The 22,968-nt window shown below is 40.1% G+C and overlaps 1 protein-coding gene across 1 annotated transcript in view; it reads left to right on the plus strand.

Moving 5' to 3' along the window:
- The window catches only part of CFAP54 (cilia and flagella associated protein 54), a 347,358-nt gene that overhangs the window by 208,124 nt on the left and 116,266 nt on the right, over positions 1-22,968 (plus strand). Inside the window, exons 43-50 of the mRNA XM_043967706.1 lie at positions 706-900; positions 2,378-2,465; positions 3,126-3,335; positions 7,733-7,799; positions 13,498-13,680; positions 16,923-17,009; positions 19,818-19,940; positions 22,851-22,907. Of these exons, the coding sequence (XP_043823641.1) occupies positions 706-900; positions 2,378-2,465; positions 3,126-3,335; positions 7,733-7,799; positions 13,498-13,680; positions 16,923-17,009; positions 19,818-19,940; positions 22,851-22,907 (1,010 nt within the window). The remainder of the gene's footprint in view (positions 1-705; positions 901-2,377; positions 2,466-3,125; positions 3,336-7,732; positions 7,800-13,497; positions 13,681-16,922; positions 17,010-19,817; positions 19,941-22,850; positions 22,908-22,968) is intronic.

Here is a 22,968-nt window from a genome sequence, read left to right on the forward strand (position 1 = left end):
TAAGTACCTGTATGTTCTAGGTGGGCTCAATGGACAGAACATTGGGCTTAGAATCAGGAAGACTCATCTTCTTGAGTTCAAATCTGGCCTCAGACACTTACTAGTTGTGTGAACCTGGGCAAGTCACTTATCAGTTTTGCTTCAGTTCCCTCATCTGTAAAATGAGCTGGAGAAGGAAATGGCAAACCACTCTGGTATCTTTGCCAAGAAAACCCTAAATGGGTTCACAAAGAGTCAAACACAACTGGAAAAACAATGGAATTGAACTGATGTGTAAATCACTGTGTAAAGTTCTAGGGATACAAATAGAGAAGTTACTTTAGTGGGAGTTATCAGAAACCTTTGGAAGGTGGCTGTTGGGAGCTTGCATTGATTGAAAATGTTTTGTTTTGTTTTGGTTTGGTTTGGTTTGGTTTGGTTTTGGTTTTTTGTGGGGCAATGGGAGTTAAGTGACTTGCCCAGGGTCACACAGGTAGTTAAGTGTCAAGTGTCTGAGGCTGGATTTGAACTCAGGTCCTCCTGAATCCAGGGCCAGTGCTTTATTCACTGCACCACCTAGCTGCCCCCGATTGAAAATGTAGAACTCTGCTGTTGAATGTTTGGGCTTCTTTCAAACTGTCTGTGAGGGAGGATTTAACATTGTTAACATACCTGACAAGAAAGCAGCAGGGTAATCATCAGTGTTCTTTTATTCCTCCCATTTAGAAAGCAGTGGTGGGATAAACAATCCTAAATTTTTATATGGAAAAGTGGAATTTAGCCTTGGAGCAGAAGAGATGTATTTGCCAACACCTCCTGACCTTTTCAGTGAAAAGTTCGCTATTTCTACTACTGTGGAGAGCAAGAAACTTTCTCCTTCCCAATTTCAACTTGTTATTGCTTCTTATGAGAAAACTATTGGTAAGCCTTCATCAAGACATTTTTGTTGTTGTTGCTTATTGTTCAGACTTTTCAATCGTGCCTGACTCTTTACAACCCTATTTGGGGTTTTCTTGGCAGCAATACTAGAGTGGTTTGCCATTTCCTTCTCCAGTTTATTTCACAGATGAGGAAACTGAGACAAACAGGGTTAAGTGTCTTGCCCAGGGTCACACAGCTAGTAAGTATCTGAGACTGGATTTGAACTCAGGTCCTCCTGACTACAGGGCTGGTGCTCTATCCACTGCACCACCTAACTGCCACCAGACACATTTACTGATTGTCAAATTTCATTTCACCTCGAACCCTTAACTTTTGAAGAAATGCCAGTAAATCAAAATAGTTTGGAAACCTAGTGGGCATAGAGAAGTGGTTCCCAAATTCATGTATTGGAAAAACAAATATAATTTCAGATTGTTTTGAAATCTTTATCTAGGCAGCCAGGTGGTACTGTGAATAGAGCACCGGGCCTGGAGTCAGGAAGACCTGAATTTCATTGTGACCTCAGACACTTAATAGCTGTTAGACCCTCGGCAAGTCTTTTGACCCCTGCTCGTCTCACTATTCTCATCTTTAAAATGAGGGTAATAATAGCTCCTGCCTCCCAGGGTTGTTGTGGGATAAAATGAGATAAAATCTATAAAGCATTTTGCAAACCTTAAAATGCTATACATATGTATGCACATACACACATATACATACATATACACATTTGTATGTGTGTATATGTACATGTATGTATGTGTGTGTATGTATACACTAGCTATTACTATTAGCTCTTATTGGAAACCTGACTTACATCTGTTTAGATGCAGTCTTGTTGAGCACAAGTCTCTTATCAAAGGAAGTAAATGGGTGTATGTTGACCTTCCCTGCATTGCCAGTGTGAATTTATGGCAGTGGTGGTAGAATACCCCACTTGTATTCCAACCCCCACATTCTTCAGCCCAGATTGAGGGCCTCTCAGAGTTGCTGTTCCATCAGCATACACCGCTATGAGAAGAAACATTTGAGGAGTGCAGAGAGAAGCCAAATATGACTGGCCAGTGGCCTAACGGCCCCTTAGTCCCCACTTTGCTCTTCAGAGCTGTGCTTTTGTCCCTGTTATGATGTGCGTTGGTATATAGCTTCAGGGGCCCCTGACCACAGCCAAGCACTTTTCTCTCAATCTGGCTGGGAGCCTACATGAGAGGAGTCAAGAATCTGAGAGGTGAGTAGAAAGAAATTTTGGTTCTGTTTTGATTAGCTATGAATAACTTCCCCCAAATCGAGAGAAATGGGCCTAAACACTTATCAAGGTCAATTATTTAGCAATAAAAGGATGATAAATGTTCCAACCGCTATAATGAGTAAGGGAATTTTAAAAACTTTTCAAATGTATTCTTACGTAACAGTTTGGAGTCAGTTATTTTTAAGGCACTGACATCTGTCTTTTGTGTTGGAAAAAAACAACAATCAGATACTCTTGAAATCAACAATCAAACAGATCTCAAGATACAAGCACTGCATGAACTTGGAAATCTTCACATCTATGCAGAAAACAGAAGGTAAAGTTTTGGGAAGGAGAAGAGTTGTTAGAAAGTAGGAAAAACTTTTTTTTAACAATTTGCAAGTTATTTTAATTAGTGTGAACAGTTCTGTTGTTGATGCATTTCTCTTATCTTTGCGGCTGTATTAGTTCATTTTGTGAGTTGATTTCTTTAAAATTATCTACCCCAGGTGCTAGCATTAGGATATGGGAGTCATATGAGAAATACCTCTTGAGTGATTGATTGTTCATCTGATTTTTTCTTTTCCAAATGGGAGTGGAATCATTCTTTTATCCAAATACTCCTTAAGGCATTGATTGTATATTATAAATATAAATTATATCATAAATAATAGAAATATAAATTATAATTATATAAAATTATATTACAAATATAAGGTACATTATATAAAATTATAAATATAAATGATAATTATATAAAAATTATGTCATAAATGTTATAACTATATATTTACAAACATATGTTCTGTAAATATAAATCATATTTACAGATAAATACATTATAAATATTAATAAAATGTCATCTGAATTGGTCCAAACATGTATTTACCTTCTTAATTAAAAATAGATTTGTGTTGATAAGAGAAATTCTGGCCCCACTTCTGGCTCCCGGTATACAGAAAAAGTAGCTGATTTCTGATTTTTTTTTACATTACAGGGCAGCTTATAAATGCTGGAGTCAAGCCCTTGATGCCATCCTCAAAAAGCCAGATGTGCTCCATACGTGGAAAGAACTGGCCAACCCCCCCAAAACACCTCTTGACCAAGTCATGGGATCAGACTTCCTCGATTACAGTGAGGAATTTCTGTCAAAAGCAGGTGTTTGGGGATGTTTGCAGGGAGGCGTTATAGCTGCAAAGATGGCCCAGTAAGTGGGAGGAGTAAAAACCCTTCTTCACTGTCTGTTAAAAAAACCAATCAACCATCCAACAACTCAATTCTTTGTGGTTTCCGTGAATGTAAATATCTTTGGTTCTGGAGATGTTGTCTTATTTCTTCTCGAAGCATGGAAAGTTCACTCCGTGTAAACATTCTTTCAGCATGGCTATCTGTGTAATCATTTATCTTGATGATCTTTTGAGAGAAAGGGAATGTAACCAGAAACCTTAATTCTAGCCATTGGTGAAATTTACTGTCCTGTCTACTTTGGGGATGGAGATGCTGTGCCCCAGTGGATAGAGCACTGGATCTGGAATCGGAAAGACATGAGTTCAAATTCAACCTCAGATACTTACTAGCTGAGGGACCTTGGGCAAATCTACCTCATCTGTAATATGGGGATGACAAGAACCCTTAATTCCCAGGATTGTTGTGAGGATGAAAAGAGAAAATTTATGTAAATACTTGGCATAAATGTTATCTGTTGTTTATATGGTTATTATTATTTCAAGTATCCTCCTGCAGAAAACAAGCTATAAGAGTCTGGGATGGATAAAAAGAAGATAGTTTTACACTAGGAATATTCTGATCATTGTTCTCATAAACTGGATAAATCTCACTGAAGATGTGGGATGGTAGCAGGTACTTCGGCAAGAGGGGTATTGCTCATTTGTTTAGCGGATTTGGGGATGGTTCAGACACTAAAACCAGTCAGGGGGCTTGAGATGGTGCGATTCTGTCTACTAGTCCTACATCCAGAAAAGGTTTCTACTTGTTGATGATCATAATGGAGTCAACTGATGCCTAAAACAGTCAGTGTTTCATAAATATTCATTGACTTGAATTGAGTCATTTAAAAAAATACCCCCCAAAAACAGTTGTTTGAGTAGAAATGGGACCTGAGTTTCAATCCTGCCTCTGTCACTACCCGTTTGACTTTAGGTAAGTTATACCCCCGGTGCCTCAGTTTCCTCATATGTAAAATGAGACGGTTGAACTCTCTGGTCCCTTCCAAATCAATGAACCAATATGGATTGAAAATGTGCTGGTCTCTGGTGTCATAGGGCCTGCATTCGAATTCTGACTTTGCCACTTATACACATATATCCTTGGATTTACAGCCTCTCTGAGATCCTTTAAGCTCTAATTCTGTGGCCCCTGTGATCTCTCTGGGTCTTGGTTCCCTCATCTGTAAAATGAGGGGTTGGACTGCATGGCCTCTCAGCTTCCCCCCAGGCCTAGTGGTAGGAGCCTATGCCACAGAATTTCCCTTCATCTTTTTGCGTGTCTTTAGCCTCTTAGAGGAACAGAAGATGAAAGAAGGCTGCCTCCCTGACCTGACGATGAGATGGTGACGTAGATCCATGATATCCTGAGCCCCGAGAGAAATTAGGAAGAAAAGTTATGGAAGTGTAAATCAGGATTTTCCCTCAGTCTTCTATCACCCACATGGTCTGTTTACTCATCTCTAATAAGTGGCACCTTAATGTATTCAGAAAATTCATGAATTATTGTTTGTAAAAGAATCAGATTAAAAATGTAATGTAATTTGCCGGGTTCTTATTTATGGGGAGCCTGATTTGGTTTATTTATTTATTTGATTATTTTTGCTCTACTAATAAAAGGGCTTTCGTGAGTTATGTGCAAGAGCCCGAGAGGAAGAGTTGTAGTACATTCCTCCTTGGGTACACGTGCTGTGGTGTGGATGTTGGCTATGGCGCACATGAATTGGCTTCTTGGCTTCATGTCGGCCGCTTGGATGCAGGCAAGAGAAAAGGGCTGGAAGGAAGACAAGGGTCAGCTACGGAAGCATCCTGACATCCCCCAGCTGGTCAGGCCTCCACCTGCTGATTTGGGGGCAGTAGAAGAGCTCAGTTTTGGTTACTCTATTGAATATCTCCCTCTAACTGCATGTGTCTGTGGCCCACACCTCTCTCTACATTGTCACCTAATATCTCCTCAGCCCCTTGCAATGTGGTCTCTTCATGCACCAGTCTACTAATACCTCTCTCTCCAAGATCACCAGTGGCATCCTATTCCTTGAATCTCACAGCTCTTCCTTGGTCCTCATCCTGCTTAATCTCAGAGCAGTTGACCATACCCTGCTGTTGAATGTTCTCTTTCCATTTGGCTTCAGAAACACTACCCACTGCTGGATCTACTTCTACCTACGTAATTGCTCCATCTCTGTAAGTGCTCGATAAATGCTTTTCCTTCATCCATCCTTCCTTCCTTCCTTCCTTCCTTCCTTCCTTCCTTCATTCCTTCCTTCTTCCCCTTCCTTCCTTCTTCCCCTTCCTTCCTTCCTTCCTTCCTTCTTTCCTTCCTTCTCTCCTTCCTTCTCCCCCTTCCTTCCTTCACCCATCCTTCCTTCCTTCCTTCCTTCTTTCTTTCCTTCTCCCCCTTCCTTCCTTCCTTCCTTCCTTCCTTCCTTCCTTCCTTCCTTCCTTCTTTCCTTCCTTCTCCCCTTCCTTCCTTCCTTCCTTCCTTCCTTCTTTCTTTCCTTCTCCCCCTTCCTTCCTTCCTTCCTTCTTTCTTTCCTTCTTCCCCTTCCTTCCTTCCTTCCTTCTTTCCTTCCTTCTCCCCTTCCTTCCTTCCTTCCTTCCTTCCTTCCTTCCTTCTCCCCTTCCTTCCTTTACCCTTCTTCCTTCTCCCCTTCCTTCCTTTACCCTTCTTCCTTCCTTCCTTCCTTCTATCCTTCCTTCTCCCCCTTCCTTCCTTCCTTCCTTCCTTCCTTCTTTCTTTCCTTCTCCCCCTTCCTTCCTTCCTTCCTTCTTTCCTTCCTTCTCCCCTTCCTTCCTTTACCCTTCTTCCTTCCTTCCTTCCTTCCTTCTCCCCCTTCCTTCCTTCCTTCCTTCCTTCCTTCTTTCCTTCCTTCTCCCCTTCCTTCCTTTACCCTTCTTCCTTCCTTCCTTCCTTCCTTCCTTCTCCCCCTTCCTTCCTTCCTTCCTTCCTTCCTTCCTTCCTTCCTTCCTTCCTTCCTTCTTTCCTTCCTTCTCCCCTTCCTTCCTTCACCCTTCTTCCTTCCTTCCTTCCTTCTATCCTTCCTTCATCCCTTCCTTCCTCCCTTCATCCCTTCTCCCCTGGTTCCTCATATTCCTCCCCAGTCTTTAGGGTGGATTTTTCTAATGTTACATCTTTGGTCATCCTCTCTCATCTCTCTGTGCTCCATTTCTGGGAAATACTTTTACTCCCATGTCTTTGATTACCTCTTCTCTGCATATGACTCCCAGATCTACAGCTTTGACCTCTTTTCAGAGCTCTCGAGGGTCATTTTCAACCCCTACCAGACTTCTCTTCTGGGGTGTCCCAGTGGTACCATAAACACAGTCCCCAAAATCTTCCCATCACAACTTCTGCCACCATACCTCTGTCTCTGTCTATATCTCTCACTTTCTCTCTCTGCCTCTCTCTCTGTCTCTGTCTCTTTCTCTCCCTTTCTCTCTGTTTCTCTGTCTGTCTGTCTTTTGCTCTCTGTCTCTCACCCCCCCCCCCATATCAGAGCAGTTCCATAGTCCTCTTTGCTATTCTTTCTATTACTACTCTTGTGCAGGACCTTATCACCACCTGCCTTGGTTATTCTGCCTTCACTCCATTTTTCCTACTGCTCTTTCTGATCTTTCTTTCATTACACTGGCAGGAAAATATTCTCACCCTTACATCTGCTCACGTTACTCCTCTGCTCAAAATCCTTCAGTGGTTCTCGATTGCCTCCTAAAGAGAGTTAAAACTTCAGTCAGATAGGACTGAAACAACTGAATAACAAAAACCTCTAATGGTTGTCGTGAGGATCAAATGAGATACTATTTGTAAAATTTAAAAGTACGTAGTATAGTACCTGGCACATAGTAGGTGCTTAATAAATGATCTTTCCTTTACTCTCCCCAGCATCAAAGTAGGTAAGGGAAGGAAACACCTGTCTTCCATAAAGGAAGGGCAGATAATCCCACCTTTTGAGTTCTTTGGGAATAAACTGAGCGTAGTGCTTTGTTATTCATCTGTCAGAGACCTAGTAAAATACTCTAGTGTATTTGAAGACTACTATAATTACATTTGTTGTTGTCGAGTTGTTTCAGTTGTGTCCAACCCTTTGGGACCCAATTTGGGGGTTTTCTTGGCAGAGATACTGGGGTGGTTTGCCATTTTCTTCTCCAGCTCATTTTACAGGTGAGGAAACTGAGGCAAATAGGGTTAAGTGATTTGCCCAGTCACACAGCTAGTATCTGAGGGTGGATTTGAACTCAGAAAGATGAGTTTTCCTGACTCCAGTCCCAGCGCTCTATCCCCTGTGCCACCCAGCTGCCTTCTGTTATTACGTAGTCTTTTCAAAATATTTTGAAAAATGGTTTGCCAATCATATAATTTCTCTGATGTAATTTTTTTCAGATACATTCTGATATCAAATGTGAGTGAGAGGACTGAATGTTGCATTTTCTCTTCGTATTTTTTTAAGGTAACTATATATGATTTTACATAGTAACATGACTGATTAATTGCTTAATAAATCCAGTTACCTACAAATAGCAGGGAAGAGGAGTGAGGAAGCTGCCCATCTTGACTCTGCTGACCAATTCTTCTGCTCAGCTCCATTTGGACTTGCTCTCAGCACCTCCATCAATACCAAGAAGCATGAGAAAGTCGAAGGGTAGCAATTGTGACTCCTAAGAAAGGATTCACTAATAGGGTGAATGACCATTCTGTCATTATAGATGAGGAAACTGAGGCAAACAGGGTTAAGTGTCTTGCCCAGTGTCACACAGCTAGTAAGTGTCAGAGACTGGATTTGAACTCAGATCTTCCTGACTCCAAGGCCTGGTACTCTATCCGCTGTACCACCTAGCTGCCCTTAAGCATAGACAGAAAACATTAAATAGTTATGAAGAGAGGTCTCCACAAATGTCTTGCTCTGGACTCTCATCTTGGCATGGAGGTGATCCTGGGCTCTTGAAGGCTTTGCCAGCTAAGTGCTCACAGTTAGTTTTACCAATTTGAAAAGTCTTTGGGAGTGGGACCAGTAGCAATAAGTGGGCCTGGTGTCCAGGGACCAGAATAAGTGTGAAGAGGCTCATTACTAGACAGTTGGCTACTAAGTGATGACCTTTATGGCCCTGGTGGCCTATGAAACAGACAAGAATATGGCCTTTAGTTCTGACCAACCTTATGTGTTCTCACTATTTGCCTATCATATACCACACGGTAAACACTTAATAAATGCTTGTTGACTGACTATTAGTAATGCAAAGCAGAAAATAACATTTTGTGGCATGTGTGAGTTTGCTGAAAGATTTTTCTGATGATGATTCACCATTTTAAATGGTGTAATGGTGTGATGGAAAAGGAGTGGTGAGACTGTCATATGGTGAGAATCAGAGACTAATCATTGCCTTGGTACCCCAGTATGTCCAATTAAGCCAGAGAGGTCTCTATCATGTTGAGCACAATTGAGCATCTCCATCTTTGGTCCTCTCTGGAGGGTCCATGAGAAGGTACGGACAAGGGTTACAGAGGATGAAAAGACATAATCTTTGTCAGAAGAGTAAGTAACCACACTGTTGTGATCACCACTCCATAAACATATCAAAAGGAAAAAAGGAAGAAGTGTAGTTGAAATGAAAGAGGCATAGACTGGGCCTTTGGAGACCCCAGGTCTATCCTGTTCCATGTGCTCTTGGGCCCTTTACAAAATGGGAGGTTTAGATTTAGTTAATTTCTGTAATGACCCACCCAGCCCAAAAGTCAATGTTCAGATGCTAATGAATCTCTTTGAACTTTGTCTGGACCTCAAAAGCAATGTCTGTTGCAAGCCTTGAAGAGGTTCCTGCATGGTGTCCCACTGATGAGTTCACTGCCTGGCCACAGTGAGATATTGGAGATCACCTTATTTTATTTTATTATTTTTTTCAGTAAATATTCCTTTATTTAAAGTTTTGAGTTCCAAATTTTATCCCTCCTTCCCTCCCTCCCTTCCCCCTTCTCTAAGGCAATAAGCAATCAGATATAGGTTATACATGCGCAATTATGTAAAACATCATATTAGTCATTTTGTACAAAAAAATTGAATAAAAGGAAAAATGAAAGTGAAAAATAGCATACTTCAATCTGTGTCCCATCGATATCAGTTCTTTCTTTGGAGGTGGATAGTATGCTTCATCATAAATCCTTTGGGATTGTCTTGGATCATTGTATTGCTGAGAATAGTTCAATCATTCACGGTTCTTCATCAAACAATATTGCTGTCTCTGTGTACAACGTTCTCTTGGTTCTGCTCACTTCACTATACATCAGTTCATACAAGTCTTTCCAGGACTTTCTGAAATCATCCTGCTTGTCTTTTCTTATAGCACAATAATATTCCATCACCGTCATATACCACAGCTTGTTTAGCCATTCCCCAGTGGATGGGCATTCCTTTGATTTCCAATTCTTAGGCACCACAAAAAGAACTGCTATAAATATTTCTGTACAAATAAGTCTTTTACTCCTTTTGGGGATGTCTTTGGGATATAGACCTAGCAGTGGTATTTCTGGATCAAAGGTTTGACAGCCCTTTTGGCACAGTTCCAAATTGCTCTCCAGAATGGTTGGATCTTTTCACAACTCCACCAACAGTGGCACCTTATTTTAATGGCAGGTGTGTTTCAATAAATTTAAGAATTTTTTCTTTCTTCTTTTTTTTTTGGGGGGGGGGTTGTGGCGGGGCAATGAGGGTTCAGTGACTTGCCCAGGGTCACACAGCCAGTAAGTGTCAAGTGTCTGAGGCCAAATTTGAACTCAGGTCCTCCTGAATCCAGGGCCAGTGCTTTATGCACTGCACCACCTAGCTGCCCCCAAGAATTTTTTAATATGCAGAAGTAAACAGTACAGAAGGAACTCTAATAAAGCAATTTGATTATTACACACACATATATACTTTTTTGAATGATATTTCCCCCAAATATGTGTAAAAACCATTTTTAACATTCATTTTTTAAAACTTTGAGTTCCAAAATCTCTCCATGCCTCCTTCCCATCCTCCCTCCCTGAGACGGTAAACAATTTGATATAGATTATACATGCACATATATAATTAAAAATAAACTCTATAGAATGGAAGATTAAATTTATTATATAGTATTTTTTATTATTTGTATATTGAAATGTTTGGGTTTGATCACTTTTAAGTTCACAATAAAAATAAAATTAAAACACTTATTAAAGAATAGGGAAATTTTTCCTTTCTCCTCTTTGAAAACCAAAAACTAAGTAAGGTTGCAGTGATATTAGCATGCTAAATATTCTCCCTCAAAGGCATAAAATGATAGGAAACAGGTTGCCATTTTAAATGATTATAAATTAAGCTGGGAAGTGGGATTTGAAAGAGCAGGTTAAAACTCTTTGAAAATTAACCGGGGGTGGAGGGGGTGGGAGGTGCAGCTGGGTGGCATAGTGGATAAAGCACCAGCCCTGGATTCAGGAGGACCTGAGTTCAAATCCAGCCTCAGACACTTGACACTTACTAGCTATGTGATCCTGGGCAAGTCACTTACCCTTCATTGCCCCCCCCCACAAAAAATTACCACGGGGGTTTGGGGGGGTGGGACCAAGTTTTTGCAAAAGTTTCAGTGCAGTTTAAAATTCAAGACTTTTGGCAAACCCTGTCTAAGGATTACAGGATGACCTGTAGGGGAGTGGGCTTTGTTCAGGGAATCTCAATGTTAGAAGGAGGCATCAGATGAGTTCCTTGAGCATCTATATTGGTTGATTCAGACAGTTCCCCTTTCCTTTTGTCGGGTTCTGATTAGGATTATTTGTATTCATGTTATCAAAATGTTATTCTTGACTGCATCGTGTAGAACTTGGGCTGATTTCTTCAGTAGCCATGGGATCTGGGCTACTTCATTTCTGAATAAAAAGTTGGACCGCCTCAGTGACCTGTAATATTTCACATAAGGAAAAGAAGAAACCAGTTGGACTAACCATATGTGGAATTCTTTGCCCCTCTTAGGTTTTTTATTCCTTGATTTTACAAATAAAGAGGCTTTTATCTGAATTAGAAAAAAAAAATGTTGTTTTTTCCACCTAGAGATGTAGCCATGGGCCTTTGCAAACTGTTAAATGCTTTGTTTACTTTGAAGGATGAAACTACTTTCTTGATGTATCAGAAGAGGCTGATTCTATAAAGGTTTGATGAGGCAGCTCTCTGGGGAAAGCATTTCTGAATCCAAGGCCAGATTGTTCAGCCTCTGGTCCATCATAGGCCTCTTATGTATGCTTCAAAGGGGAAGAGGAGGAGAGATAGAGGGTGCGTGGGGAATGAGAAGCTTTTCTCATACTTTTTTTTCTCTTTACCCTTCCTTGTTTCTTGAGAACAGGGGGTTTGATCTTGGATATGGAATTATTCCTTTTAGAGAAATAATGAAATCTGATATCTGACTTTTGATTGAATGTGAATATAAAGCAATTGGTACAGCCTGGTGGCACAGTGGATAGATAACGGAGTTTGGAATCAGGAAGATTCATCTTAAGTTCAAATTTGACCTTATACACTTACCAGATGTGTAACCCTGGGCAAGTTACTAAACTCCGTTTGCCTCAGTTTCCTCATCTGTAAAATGAGCTAGAGAAGGAAATGGCAAAACACTGTAGTCTCTTTGCCAAGAAAAACCCAAATGTGGTCACAAAGAGTTAGATACGTACAACTGGAATGACTCAACAACAACAACAATGAAAATAAACCTAAAATGGCCAACTAAAATCATAATTGATTATTGGGGCATTTTTACAAATTGATTAGTTCCCTTTAGGATTTTAAAAACATATTCATGAAATAAAATCTTGAAGTAACGTCTTGTTTCAGAATTGGACACAAGCTTATAGTCTTCTGATTAGTTGCTGAAATAGATTTAGACTTCTCTTCTGAAGCACTTGTCAAAAGAACTGTATGATGCATTCACAGCAGGAAGTATATATATATATATGTGTGTGTGTGTGTGTGTGTATGTATGTATATCTATATATATATATACACATACATACATACATGCATACATATATGTGTGTAGACACATAATATACACATTGTTGTTTGATTGTTTTCAGTTGGGTTTGACTCTTTGTGACTCCATTTGGTGTTTTGGTTTTTTTTTGACAGAGATACTGGAGTGGTTTGCCATTTCCTTCTCCAGCTCATTTTGCAGATGAGGAACTGAGGCAAGCAAGGTTAAGTGACTTGCCCAAGGTCACATAGCTACTATGTATCTGAGGCCAGATTTGAACTCAGGTCTTCCTGACTCCAGGCCTGGCACTCTATCCACTGCACCATTAAACTTCCCATATATACACATACATATATACAAATATTTATACAAACATACATATATACCCATATAGTATATAGTAGATGTATAGTTGTATAATAATATTATTAATCTTTACTAACAGCTAAAATTCACGTAGTACTCTAAGGCTTACAAAGTACTTTACATGTTGCCTAATTTGATTCTCACAACAACTTTATGAAGGAGGTGCAATTATCCTCACTTTACAGATGAAGGAACTGAGGCTGAGAGATAATAAAGTGACTTGCCCAGAGTCACTAAGGGCCTGAGACTAGATCTGAACTCGAGTCTTCTTGACTCTAAGGCCAAACACTGTAACCACCATACCACCCTGACTTTTAAAAATGGCCTTTATTTTTTTTGGGGGGGGGGGTGAGGCAATTGAGGTTAAGTGACTTACCCAGGGTCACACAGCTAGTAAGTGGTAAGTGTCTGAGGCTGGATTTGAACTCAGGTACTCCTGAATCCAGGGCTGGTACTTTATCCACTGTGCCATCTAGCTGCCCCCCACCCTGACTTTTTAAAAACAAACTTTTAAAACTTCCCCTAAATGTGTGAAACCTCTGTCAGAGGATTTCACATAAGTGTCTCTCTTCTTTCTGTTCAATGAGGCAGGGAGTGTTGCTCAAAATTATTTTTCATGATGTGGCTTTTTCCCCAGGTAAGTGACAGCACCCCCTGCCCAATGATGCCTCAGAACCTTTGGACTACCTGGCCATTAGTGAGGGTGCAGAAATTCTGGGTGCTCCTATCAGGAAATCATTTCCATCCTTATTATATTTACTGATGTACTTTGACGGCTGTTAAATTTCTCTTTTCCTTTTCCCCTTTCAGGCTCTACTTAGAACCTCTCTAATACATCCCAAACACGACCATGAGTATGCCCAGTACGACATTGGTCAACTCATTCCAGGCCTGGATCTCTTCTGTGACCGCCACAGAGCGGATGTGACTATTGTCGTCAGCAGCCTGATTTACCTCAGCTATGAGCTCCATTCCGTTAACCACAATCTAATCGTAAGTCAAGTAGAAAATTTTCAAAGAACAGCACATTCCAGCAGTTTTTGCCACTTATCATTTCTCAGTCTCTCCTATAACTTTGTCGGAATTCCTTCTGGGCAGTTTCTTTCATGTGGCCTCTGAGGATTATGAAATGGAGAATTCCCTGTGTGCACTTTTAAGTTAGTGTATATTTACAGTCATTAATATTCTTGTGTGAGGTGACCTCCTGTGTTCCCACCAATTACAAAATAAGTCTTTGTCAGCCCGCTTTTATCTGCCTTCCTAATGTTGGTCGTTCTGTGATGAAGGCAGCATCACAGAGCTCAGACGTAGAGATCAGTGCACACAGAGCCCAGTGCACCGGCCCCATTTTTATTCCATTCACATGGTTGGCCCATCCAGCCTCATGAGTACTTGACAAGGAGCTGAGCACTATAGTTTCATCCTTTGCATCGCTTGGCTATTTTACCACCTGAGGAGCACCCAAGTGGGCGAGAGATTGCTGGCTGTGAGATATAATGAGAACATTTATTTGTGTCCCAAAGAGGCCTCCAGTGAAGCCACCACTCATCTGGTTGTGGGGGGCAGAGGGAGGCAGACAATAGCTTGATCTAAGTACTTTGGTGCTCTTGATGGAGGTGCTTCCCAAGGCCCCAGCCTTCGGGAGGCCACACAGCAGATGTACTTCCTCATTCTGCCCCTGCAGAGGAAGCACCAAGGGGCTCTTCAGGAAGGCCCTCCTCACCTTTATAGTCTCCATAATTGTTTTGGTGCATTTCCTCCTCTGCTGCATTGAGGTGCTCTAATGGCAATGCTTGTTGACTGACTCCTCCTTTTCCTTGTCTCTTCTCTCCTGGTATTCTTCCCTCCTCTTTATTTCTCTAGCTTTCACGTTGACTTTGACTGTTCCCCTGTCACACTCTTCTTTTCTACTGGGTTCAGATCCCACCTCATATACTTAATAGCTGTCGGATCCCGGGCAAATCACTTCACGTCATAGTCTACCTCAGTTTCCTCACCTGCAAAAATGGGGACAATAAGAGACTCTACCTCCCAGGGTTGTTGAGAGGATTGAATGGGATCCTGTTTGTAAAGAGTCTGCAAACATTAAGGCTGTTATTGTTGATTCCATGGTGGCTCCCTGGGGGCTTCTGACTCAGACTCCTTTCTGAGCCCCAAGTCCCAGTGATATAATGACAATACAAACATAGTGAGTAGTTGGAGTCCTCAAATTGAATGGCTAAATCATTTCTGACATCAAAACAGAGAAAGTACCAAGATTTTTCTTATTTGGTCCACTGAGGACTCTTAGCAGAAATAATATCTGTCTCTATCATCACCACCACCACCAAAAACAACAACACCAATACCACCACCATCACCATCATTGTTATCATCACCACCACCACCTTCGTCAATAACAACAATAATTTCTTTTGCTCCACTCTTTCAGGATGTATTTCGGGTAGCTGTCTAGATTTCTTTGCTTCTTTCCGGACATGACTATTCTTTGGTTGCATTTTTAACTGGAGTCCTTTTGGTTATCAGTTCGTGTTCATTTTGAAGACATTTTATTCATTTCAAAAGAAAAGCTGACACTTTTCTCAGATGTATGAGAAATGGAGAGGGCTACCTCAAAATGGGTCTTGGCAGGGGTGGGGGGAGGACACTGGTATTTCTCCCTGCTGGTTACCATGGAGAAGTGGTGCCATTGTCCACAACTGTTTCAAAACTTGTATTACCTTAGGCCCCAAATGAGTTCCTGATAATACAGAAGGAGTTTTTAGTTTCTTTAAAAATAAATAAAGCAGGGGCAGCTAGGTAGTACAGTGGATAGAGCACTAGCCCTAGATTCAGGAGGACCTGAATTTAAATCTGGCCTCAGATATTTGACAGTTACTAGCTGTGTGACCCTGGGCAAGTCATTTAACCCCAATTGCCTCACCAAAAATAAATGAATGAATGAATGAATGAATGAAGCAGGGGGCACACTGAATAAAGCACTGATCCTGGATTCAGGAGGACCTGAGTTCAAATCCAGCCTCAGACACTTGACACTAGGTATGTGACCCTGGGCAAGTCACTTAACCCTCACTGCCCTGCCCCCCCCACCAAAAAAATCCAAAAACACCATTCTCAAAAAATTGATTAAAAAAAAAATAAAGCAACTGCTATCAGCAGTAGAGGCAGATATAGGCAAAGATCCATGAAGTCAAATCATGGGATCATAGATTTAAAGGGGTAGGAACTTCAGAGACCCCCTAGTTCAAACCCCTCAGTTTATAAATGAGAGCAATGAGACCCAGAGACTTTATGTGGCTTGCTCAGGATAACACAGCCAGTAAGTAACAGAGCCAGAATTTGAACCCAGACCCATTCTCTCCAAATCCAGTTTGTTTGTTTTTTAAACCGAGGAAGAAGAAACAAAGCCAGCTAGATGACTCTCATACTAGGTCAGCTGCGCTCGAGCTAACAGATATGGAAAGATCAGAGACCTATGTTTCCATCTTATGCTCACATTTCTTTGGGCAAGACACGGGCCGTGGAACCAGGGCCAAAAGGAGACTGATGGACAGACATCCTGCCCTCCCTTGGAGCTGTGGTTTTGAGGCAAATCAAAGGGAAGAGATGTTGTCACATCAGCATTTGTTTCTGGCATGACAAGCCTCAGATTTCTTTCCTGTGATCCTCAGAGCTAGAAGGTTTGGGACCTTAGAGGTCATTTAAGCCAAATCCCGTTGGTGTTCAAATGCCAAACTTGATACACCATGATCTTTAATGATTAAATTATTGTTTTGAGTTATCTAATTTCCTCTGTCCTTTAAGTCAGGGGTAACATTGAAATGGGTGGCGAAGCTTAAATAATGATTTAATTTTGTTTAGAAAAAGCAAATGTCTGTACTTCCTCTTTTCCATTCCTCAGAGATTTGGGTCCTAAGGAGTGGTTTATTTTAGCTAACTAAGAGGAAATCTGTGCTGTTTAGTGTGGACTCTTTGGAATGGCTGGCATACTTTGTTAGAGGTCTTGATAAGGTGTGTCTGTCTGTCTGTCTGTATGTGTGTATGTATGCATGCATGCATGTATATGTGCTTGTCTAGCTGATTCAACCCATTTCAGAAATGGCAAACATCAGAGTTGCTAAGGAGGGAAGATTGATTGCTACTCACTATTTCAATATTAATATTTAACTTAAATGGGAGACTATCACATAGTTATGAAATGTATTTCTGAAATACCATTTTCCTCTTTTCCATAGATTCTGCCACTCCTTTCATTATACCAATACTTTGTCGCAGAAGTTTGCCAAGATTTAATTAAGTGCATAGATGCAAAGATCCTTAAGGTAACGGTATATTGGCTAAGACATTAAATAGATTTTATGTTGTTTTTCAATAACCAATTTGTTGCCCATTTTAGGTTATTGTCATAAATCAATTGAATTTTAAAACTCCAAACTGAATCCAACCATTTTGGAGATCAATCTGGAATTATGCCTAAAGAGTTATAAAACTGTATATACCTTTCGACCTAGCAATATCAGTATTAGGTCTGTTTTTCAAGATGATCAGGGAAAAAGAAAAAGAACCTATATGTTCTAAAAATATTTCTAGAAGCTCTTTATGGTGGCAAAGAACTGGAAATGGAGGGGATGCTCATCAATTAGGGAATGGCTAAAAAAGTTGTGGCATATGGTTGTGATGCTGTAAGAAGTGATGGGCAGGTTGATTTGAAAAACACATAGAAAGACTTGCATTACATAATGGAGAGGGAAATGAGCAGAACTAAGAGAACATTGTTTACAATAATGGCAATATTGTTGAGAGAATAACTGTGAATGACAAAGCCATTCTGAGTGTCACAAATATTCAGGTCAACTACAAAAGACCTATGAAGAGAGATGCTATCCACATCCAGATGAAGAACTGATAAAGAGAAGTATGCTCAGTAGGGTTTCAACATATTTATATATCTGTGTCTAATGGTTGCCTTCCCTAGTGCAGGGTGGGGAGGGAAGAAGAGAGGGAGACAGCTTGGAACTTAAAATGTAACCAAAAAATTAATTAAATATAAACAGTTTTAACACTCCTTGGTATGTAATTTGAAGAGGACTAAAGTAAATTTCACGTTATTTTAGTTAAAAGATAGGAAAATATTACTAGGAACATTTATATAACTCTTTAGATTTTTATGAATCTCTTGACATAGTAACAGGAGCAGCTAGGTGGTGAAGTGGATAGAATGCTGATCCTGGAGTCACAAAGACCTGAGTTCAAATTCAGCCTCAGACACTTCTTAGGTGTGTGACCCTGGGTAAGTCACTTAACTCTGTTTGCCTCATTTCTTCATCTGTAAAAGTTATGGTGAAGTTTTAATAATGACTTAGCTTTGTTTAGAAAACACAAATCTCTGGACTTCCTGACTCCAGATCCCCTGCAAAGCCCTTTACAAATATTATCCCATTTTATCTGCACAGTAAACTGAGGGGGTAGGGGGACTGGAATAGGTACTATTTTTTACAGATGAAAAACTGAGGCAAATTAAAAGCCCAGGATCACAAACCAGGAAGTGTCTGAGGCTCGATTTGAACTCTCATCTTCCTGTCTCCAGATCCACTCACTACCCCCACTTAGATACCTCATAAATCATTTTGTTTGATCCTTACAATAACTGTTGAGTGGGCTCTGTTATCATACCAGATAACAAATTTTAACAGATGACAAAACAGGCTTAAAAAGTTATACAGAGAGAGTACATATTTGAGGTGGGATATAAACGTATACTTTCCTAGTTCAAATTCCGATCCTCAGTCCTCAGTGGCATGCTGCTAGCTGAAAAGGGCTAGATAATGTCATGTTTAATGTATCTACATAATTCAAATAAAGCATGGAATTGAGGGACCTTATTTGAATAATTTAGTTCTAGACAGATATTTTCTTCGTGGTGCTAGTAGGCTTTGAATTACAGTATGGGCTTTCTCCAATAATCAAACTTTTAAAATGATTCTTTTTTAAAAAAGTATTTAATTAAATATTTCCCAATTACATTAAACATTTTAATATTGATTTTTAAATTAAAATTAAAATTTTGAGTCCCCAATCCTGTCCCTTCCTCCAGCCCATCCCCTACCCTATGAGAAGGCAAGCACTATGATATCAATTATACTTGTGAAGTCATGCCAAACTTAATTCCATATTAGCTATGTTGCAAACAAACAAACATGCATGAAAAAAAAACACAAGAAGAAACATGAAGAAAGTAAAAAACAATATGCATCAATCTGCACTCAGAGTTCATTGGTTCTCTCCACAGGTGGAAAATATTTTTCATCATGGGTCCTTTGGAATTGTCTTGGATCATTGTTTTGATCAGAGTAGATAAGATTTCCACAGTTGATCATTAGATGAGTCTTCTTCCTGGATCAACGTTCTCTTCCTCCTTAGTCATTTATCATGTGAATGCTCTGTAAGGTGCCCCGTGCTCAATTCTAGGGTTACAAAGAAGTATCAGACTTGGCTTCAAGTGTTGAACAGCATAGTTGGGCATGGGGACAAACACAGAGGAAGGATCATCACACTCAGTAGCATGAGAGGTGCCCCATTGATATTACAGGGAGGAAGCCTTTCTTTATGACACATAGGTGCTGACAGTAATGATATACAACCCTCCTACGCATGATTTTCAGAGCACTTGTACATATATATCACTTGATCCTCCCAGCAATCCACGGTGTATGGAAGGCTAGTCTTATTGTCCTTTTTGGTCTGATACAGAAACTGAAACTGGAATATCTTAAGTGGTTGTCAGATTTTACATCATCTGCAAGCTAATGAATTTGAATTAGAATTCAAACCCTGACCTTTTGATTCCATCTCTAGTTACTTTTCCAGGATTCTAAACTTTGGTTGTTTATTCTCTTGGTCCCTTAATTTGCCTCTCTGTCTCTACTTCATCTTCTCCCCTTCCCCCTTCATTCTCCCCTTCCTTTTTCTCCCTCAACAGATACAATACATATCCTCTATTATTTTTCTGTAATTATTAGTGTTAATCAGGATAATCTTGGGTTCAGAAGGATTTGACCCCATTTCTCATACTATAGCTTGTTGTGAGTAGATTAAAAGCCTCATTTTTTTTTCTTTTCTTTTGTTTAAAGATAGAAATCCTTATTGACTTAGGACTCCTTTCTGAAGCTTATAATGAAATAGCCAATCTGTGTCCTGGGAAAAGCACCCCAAATAACACCCCTTCGGGCTCCAAAATTTTTGGGAAAACCAAGGTAAGTCTACAAGGTTAAGTTGAAGCCATACTTTTACCTTTAAAGATTTTTCTTCTAAAATCTAAGTAAAGTCATCATCAAGTTGTCCTTCTTGACTCTACAAGATCTACTAGAACCTTTACAAGATGGGAATTGGGCAACAACACTAACAGCCTACTTACATTGCACATTAGATTATCCTGCCTAGGGTGTAGCATTATTTGGGTGATGTAATTTGACCCACTGTGGCCTTGTAGACTCTCACAGTTGCAGCAGGCTCCTATGTAAAGGTTTGTCTTTATGCCTTGACTTCATCAAGGCATCTATAGCCTCTGGCCAACTGACTACTGCAAAAAACAAAGAATTAGGGGAAAACAGTGCTTAAGAGCTACCAGAAGGCCACATGTGGAACACTTAAAGTTATCGATGATCCATTTTTCATCAGTTTGACTCGTTTGAAGAAAATTAGTCATGACACTATAGCCTCTTGCATACTGCGTGGGCTGAGGTTGTGTGCTTATTCTGATTGTTTATGTAATTATCAGTTATTCTACAAGGTCCTACATCTACAGTGCCTCATTGAAACTTGGAGGTGAGTCTGGGTTCTTGATCGTGGCACTAGTAGAGCACAAACTCTGATGGTTCCTTGCAGTATAGCATTGGTGACAGATGAGGTCAATCAACTAGCCTGAGGTTCACCCTACATGACCACAGAGGGACTCATGAACACTGGGATGGCCCCTAGGCAGTGAGTTCTTTAGCCACTGGAACTTGTGAACCCAAGAAAAGGGGCCCTTATCAGTCCTTTCCATCCACCTTTCCTTTGCAAAGTGCTGATAGTGGTAGAGCTGAGAAGCCTAAGAGTCACATCTGTGGGTACTTTAAATATGACGTCTTTGTCCAGGGACCAGCAAAGAATAGGGGGAGGGACTAGACATAGGAGTTTATTGATATAGGAAACTCCCAACAATGCTGGTTGGCATCTTCTCTGCAACTTAGTTTGAGAGAGGTGCTCAGTTACTTGACTTGGTCAAGATGTATCAGATGTGGGACTTCAAACTGGGTTTTCCTGACTCCTGGGGTAACTCCATTCCTCTACACCATGCTGCCTATCAGAAGTGACTAATCCTTTTAGTTCTTAGTATCCTTGGCACCAGCCTCTGCCATGCAGCATAGGGGCAGCTAGGTGGCACAGTGGAAAGGGCCCGGGGTCTATTAGGAAGCATAGACAAGAGAGATGTTTATTTTTAATAAATATGCATTGATAACTTGATTTTTATCATCCTGATTTGCCAATGAATCACTCTTCCCTTCCCTTCCCAGAGAACCATCCTTTGTAACATAGGATTAAAAAAAAGAGGGACAGTCATTTAGCAAAAACAAATCCCCCAAAAAACTAATGGATATAGCAAAAAAAAGGCTAACATTAGGAGTGGTGTTCCACACTCATAGCTTCCCACCTCCTCAAAGAAGCAAGGGCGATCCATTCTTATGTCTCTTGTCTCTTCTTTGGGGTGAAGCTTAGCTATTCTAATTTCACAACATTCAGTTTTGATTGTTTTGTGGTGGTTGTTCTTTCCACTTATATGGTTGTAGTTACTGTGTGTATTGTTTTCCTGGTTCTTCTTACTTTGATTTGAATCAGTGCATGTACATCTTCCCATGCTTCTCTGTAGTCAGCATATCCATGGTAGCACATGGTAGTAATATTCTTGTTACCAAAGTTTAAAGGAAACGTTTAAAATAAAAATAAATCAAATTTCTAGTGACCTTACTATTTTGCCATTACATTTATTATAACAATGATGAGACATTTCATTAGGAATATGTTACCTAGCTTTGGGAAATGTTAAGGACCTCTCTTTTAAAGAAAGTGACCTTAATCAAAAGTTAACCTCTCTTAATTTCTTGATTTGGTTGTTTTGTTGATCATCCAGGAGGAAGAAATGTATGTTCCCGTCTCATCCCTAAATTCTTCATTTTCTGCAAGGAAAACATTTCCTCCCACTTTTTCCAATTTATTTCAAATTTTATGTCTATTTGGAGATAATTTTACCGAGCTTTCCTTATTCTGTTCTCAGGAATTGAAATGAGTGCTTAAAGCAGCCCCAGAAATGAAGAATGGTCCTGATACCTAGGTCTAAATTAAATCAAAGTAGAGTTCAAAGAAAATTAATGTATCCTGCCTCTTTGCATTTTCTTTTGCTTTGGTTTTCCCAATAATCTGAACTCCTGGCTGCTTTTGCCATAAGTAAATTTGTACTTTATCTCATTGCTTAGTGCTTTGGGAAATAGCAGAAAGAGTAGCAGAAAGACTGCTGGGATGATGAGCTAGGGAAGGTGTGGGGAAATCACAGTAAGAAAAGAAAATATGGGTGGGACCAATGCATATTTGTATTTATTTATTTATTGGGGGGGTGGAATGAGAGTTAAGTGACTTGCCCAGGGTCACACAGCTAGTAAATGTCAAGTGTCTGAATTCGGATTTGAACTCAGATCCTCCTGAGTCCAGGGCCAGTGCTTTATCCACTGCGCCACCTAGCTGCCCCCTGACCAATGCATATTTGTAGGTCAGTAGAAATGGTTCAGTTTCCATTGAGTTATTGTGGAAAAAGCTCTGGAACTGAAGTCCGAAGGTCTGGGTTCCTTCCCACCCAGGCATTATCACACAGTACCTGTGTAACCTGAGCAAATCACTTTTCTTCTCTGAGACTCAGTTTCCTCATCTGTAAAATGGGACTAATAAAACTTGTGATGTACTTCTCATAGGGTTATACCAGTGATGGTGCAGAGTTTGTAAGAGACACCTGAGCTAGCTAAGACAGTCTTTAAAAGATACTATAGAACACATTGCTATAGCAACACTCAATTAAATCCACTTTGCCAACCTTAGAAAAGTCCTCACACTAATTCTAATTTTGTGTTTGCTAGCAAATCACACAAGTATTTGAAGCAGGAAAATCTTATATGTCCAAAGAAAATATACAGGTAAGTACCTTTTTGTATATCATTTAAAAAATTTTTTATACTTTGAAAAACATTTTTATTT

Source organism: Dromiciops gliroides, chromosome 5, assembly GCF_019393635.1.
Source record: "Dromiciops gliroides isolate mDroGli1 chromosome 5, mDroGli1.pri, whole genome shotgun sequence".
In the NCBI taxonomy this organism is placed as follows: domain Eukaryota; kingdom Metazoa; phylum Chordata; class Mammalia; order Microbiotheria; family Microbiotheriidae; genus Dromiciops; species Dromiciops gliroides.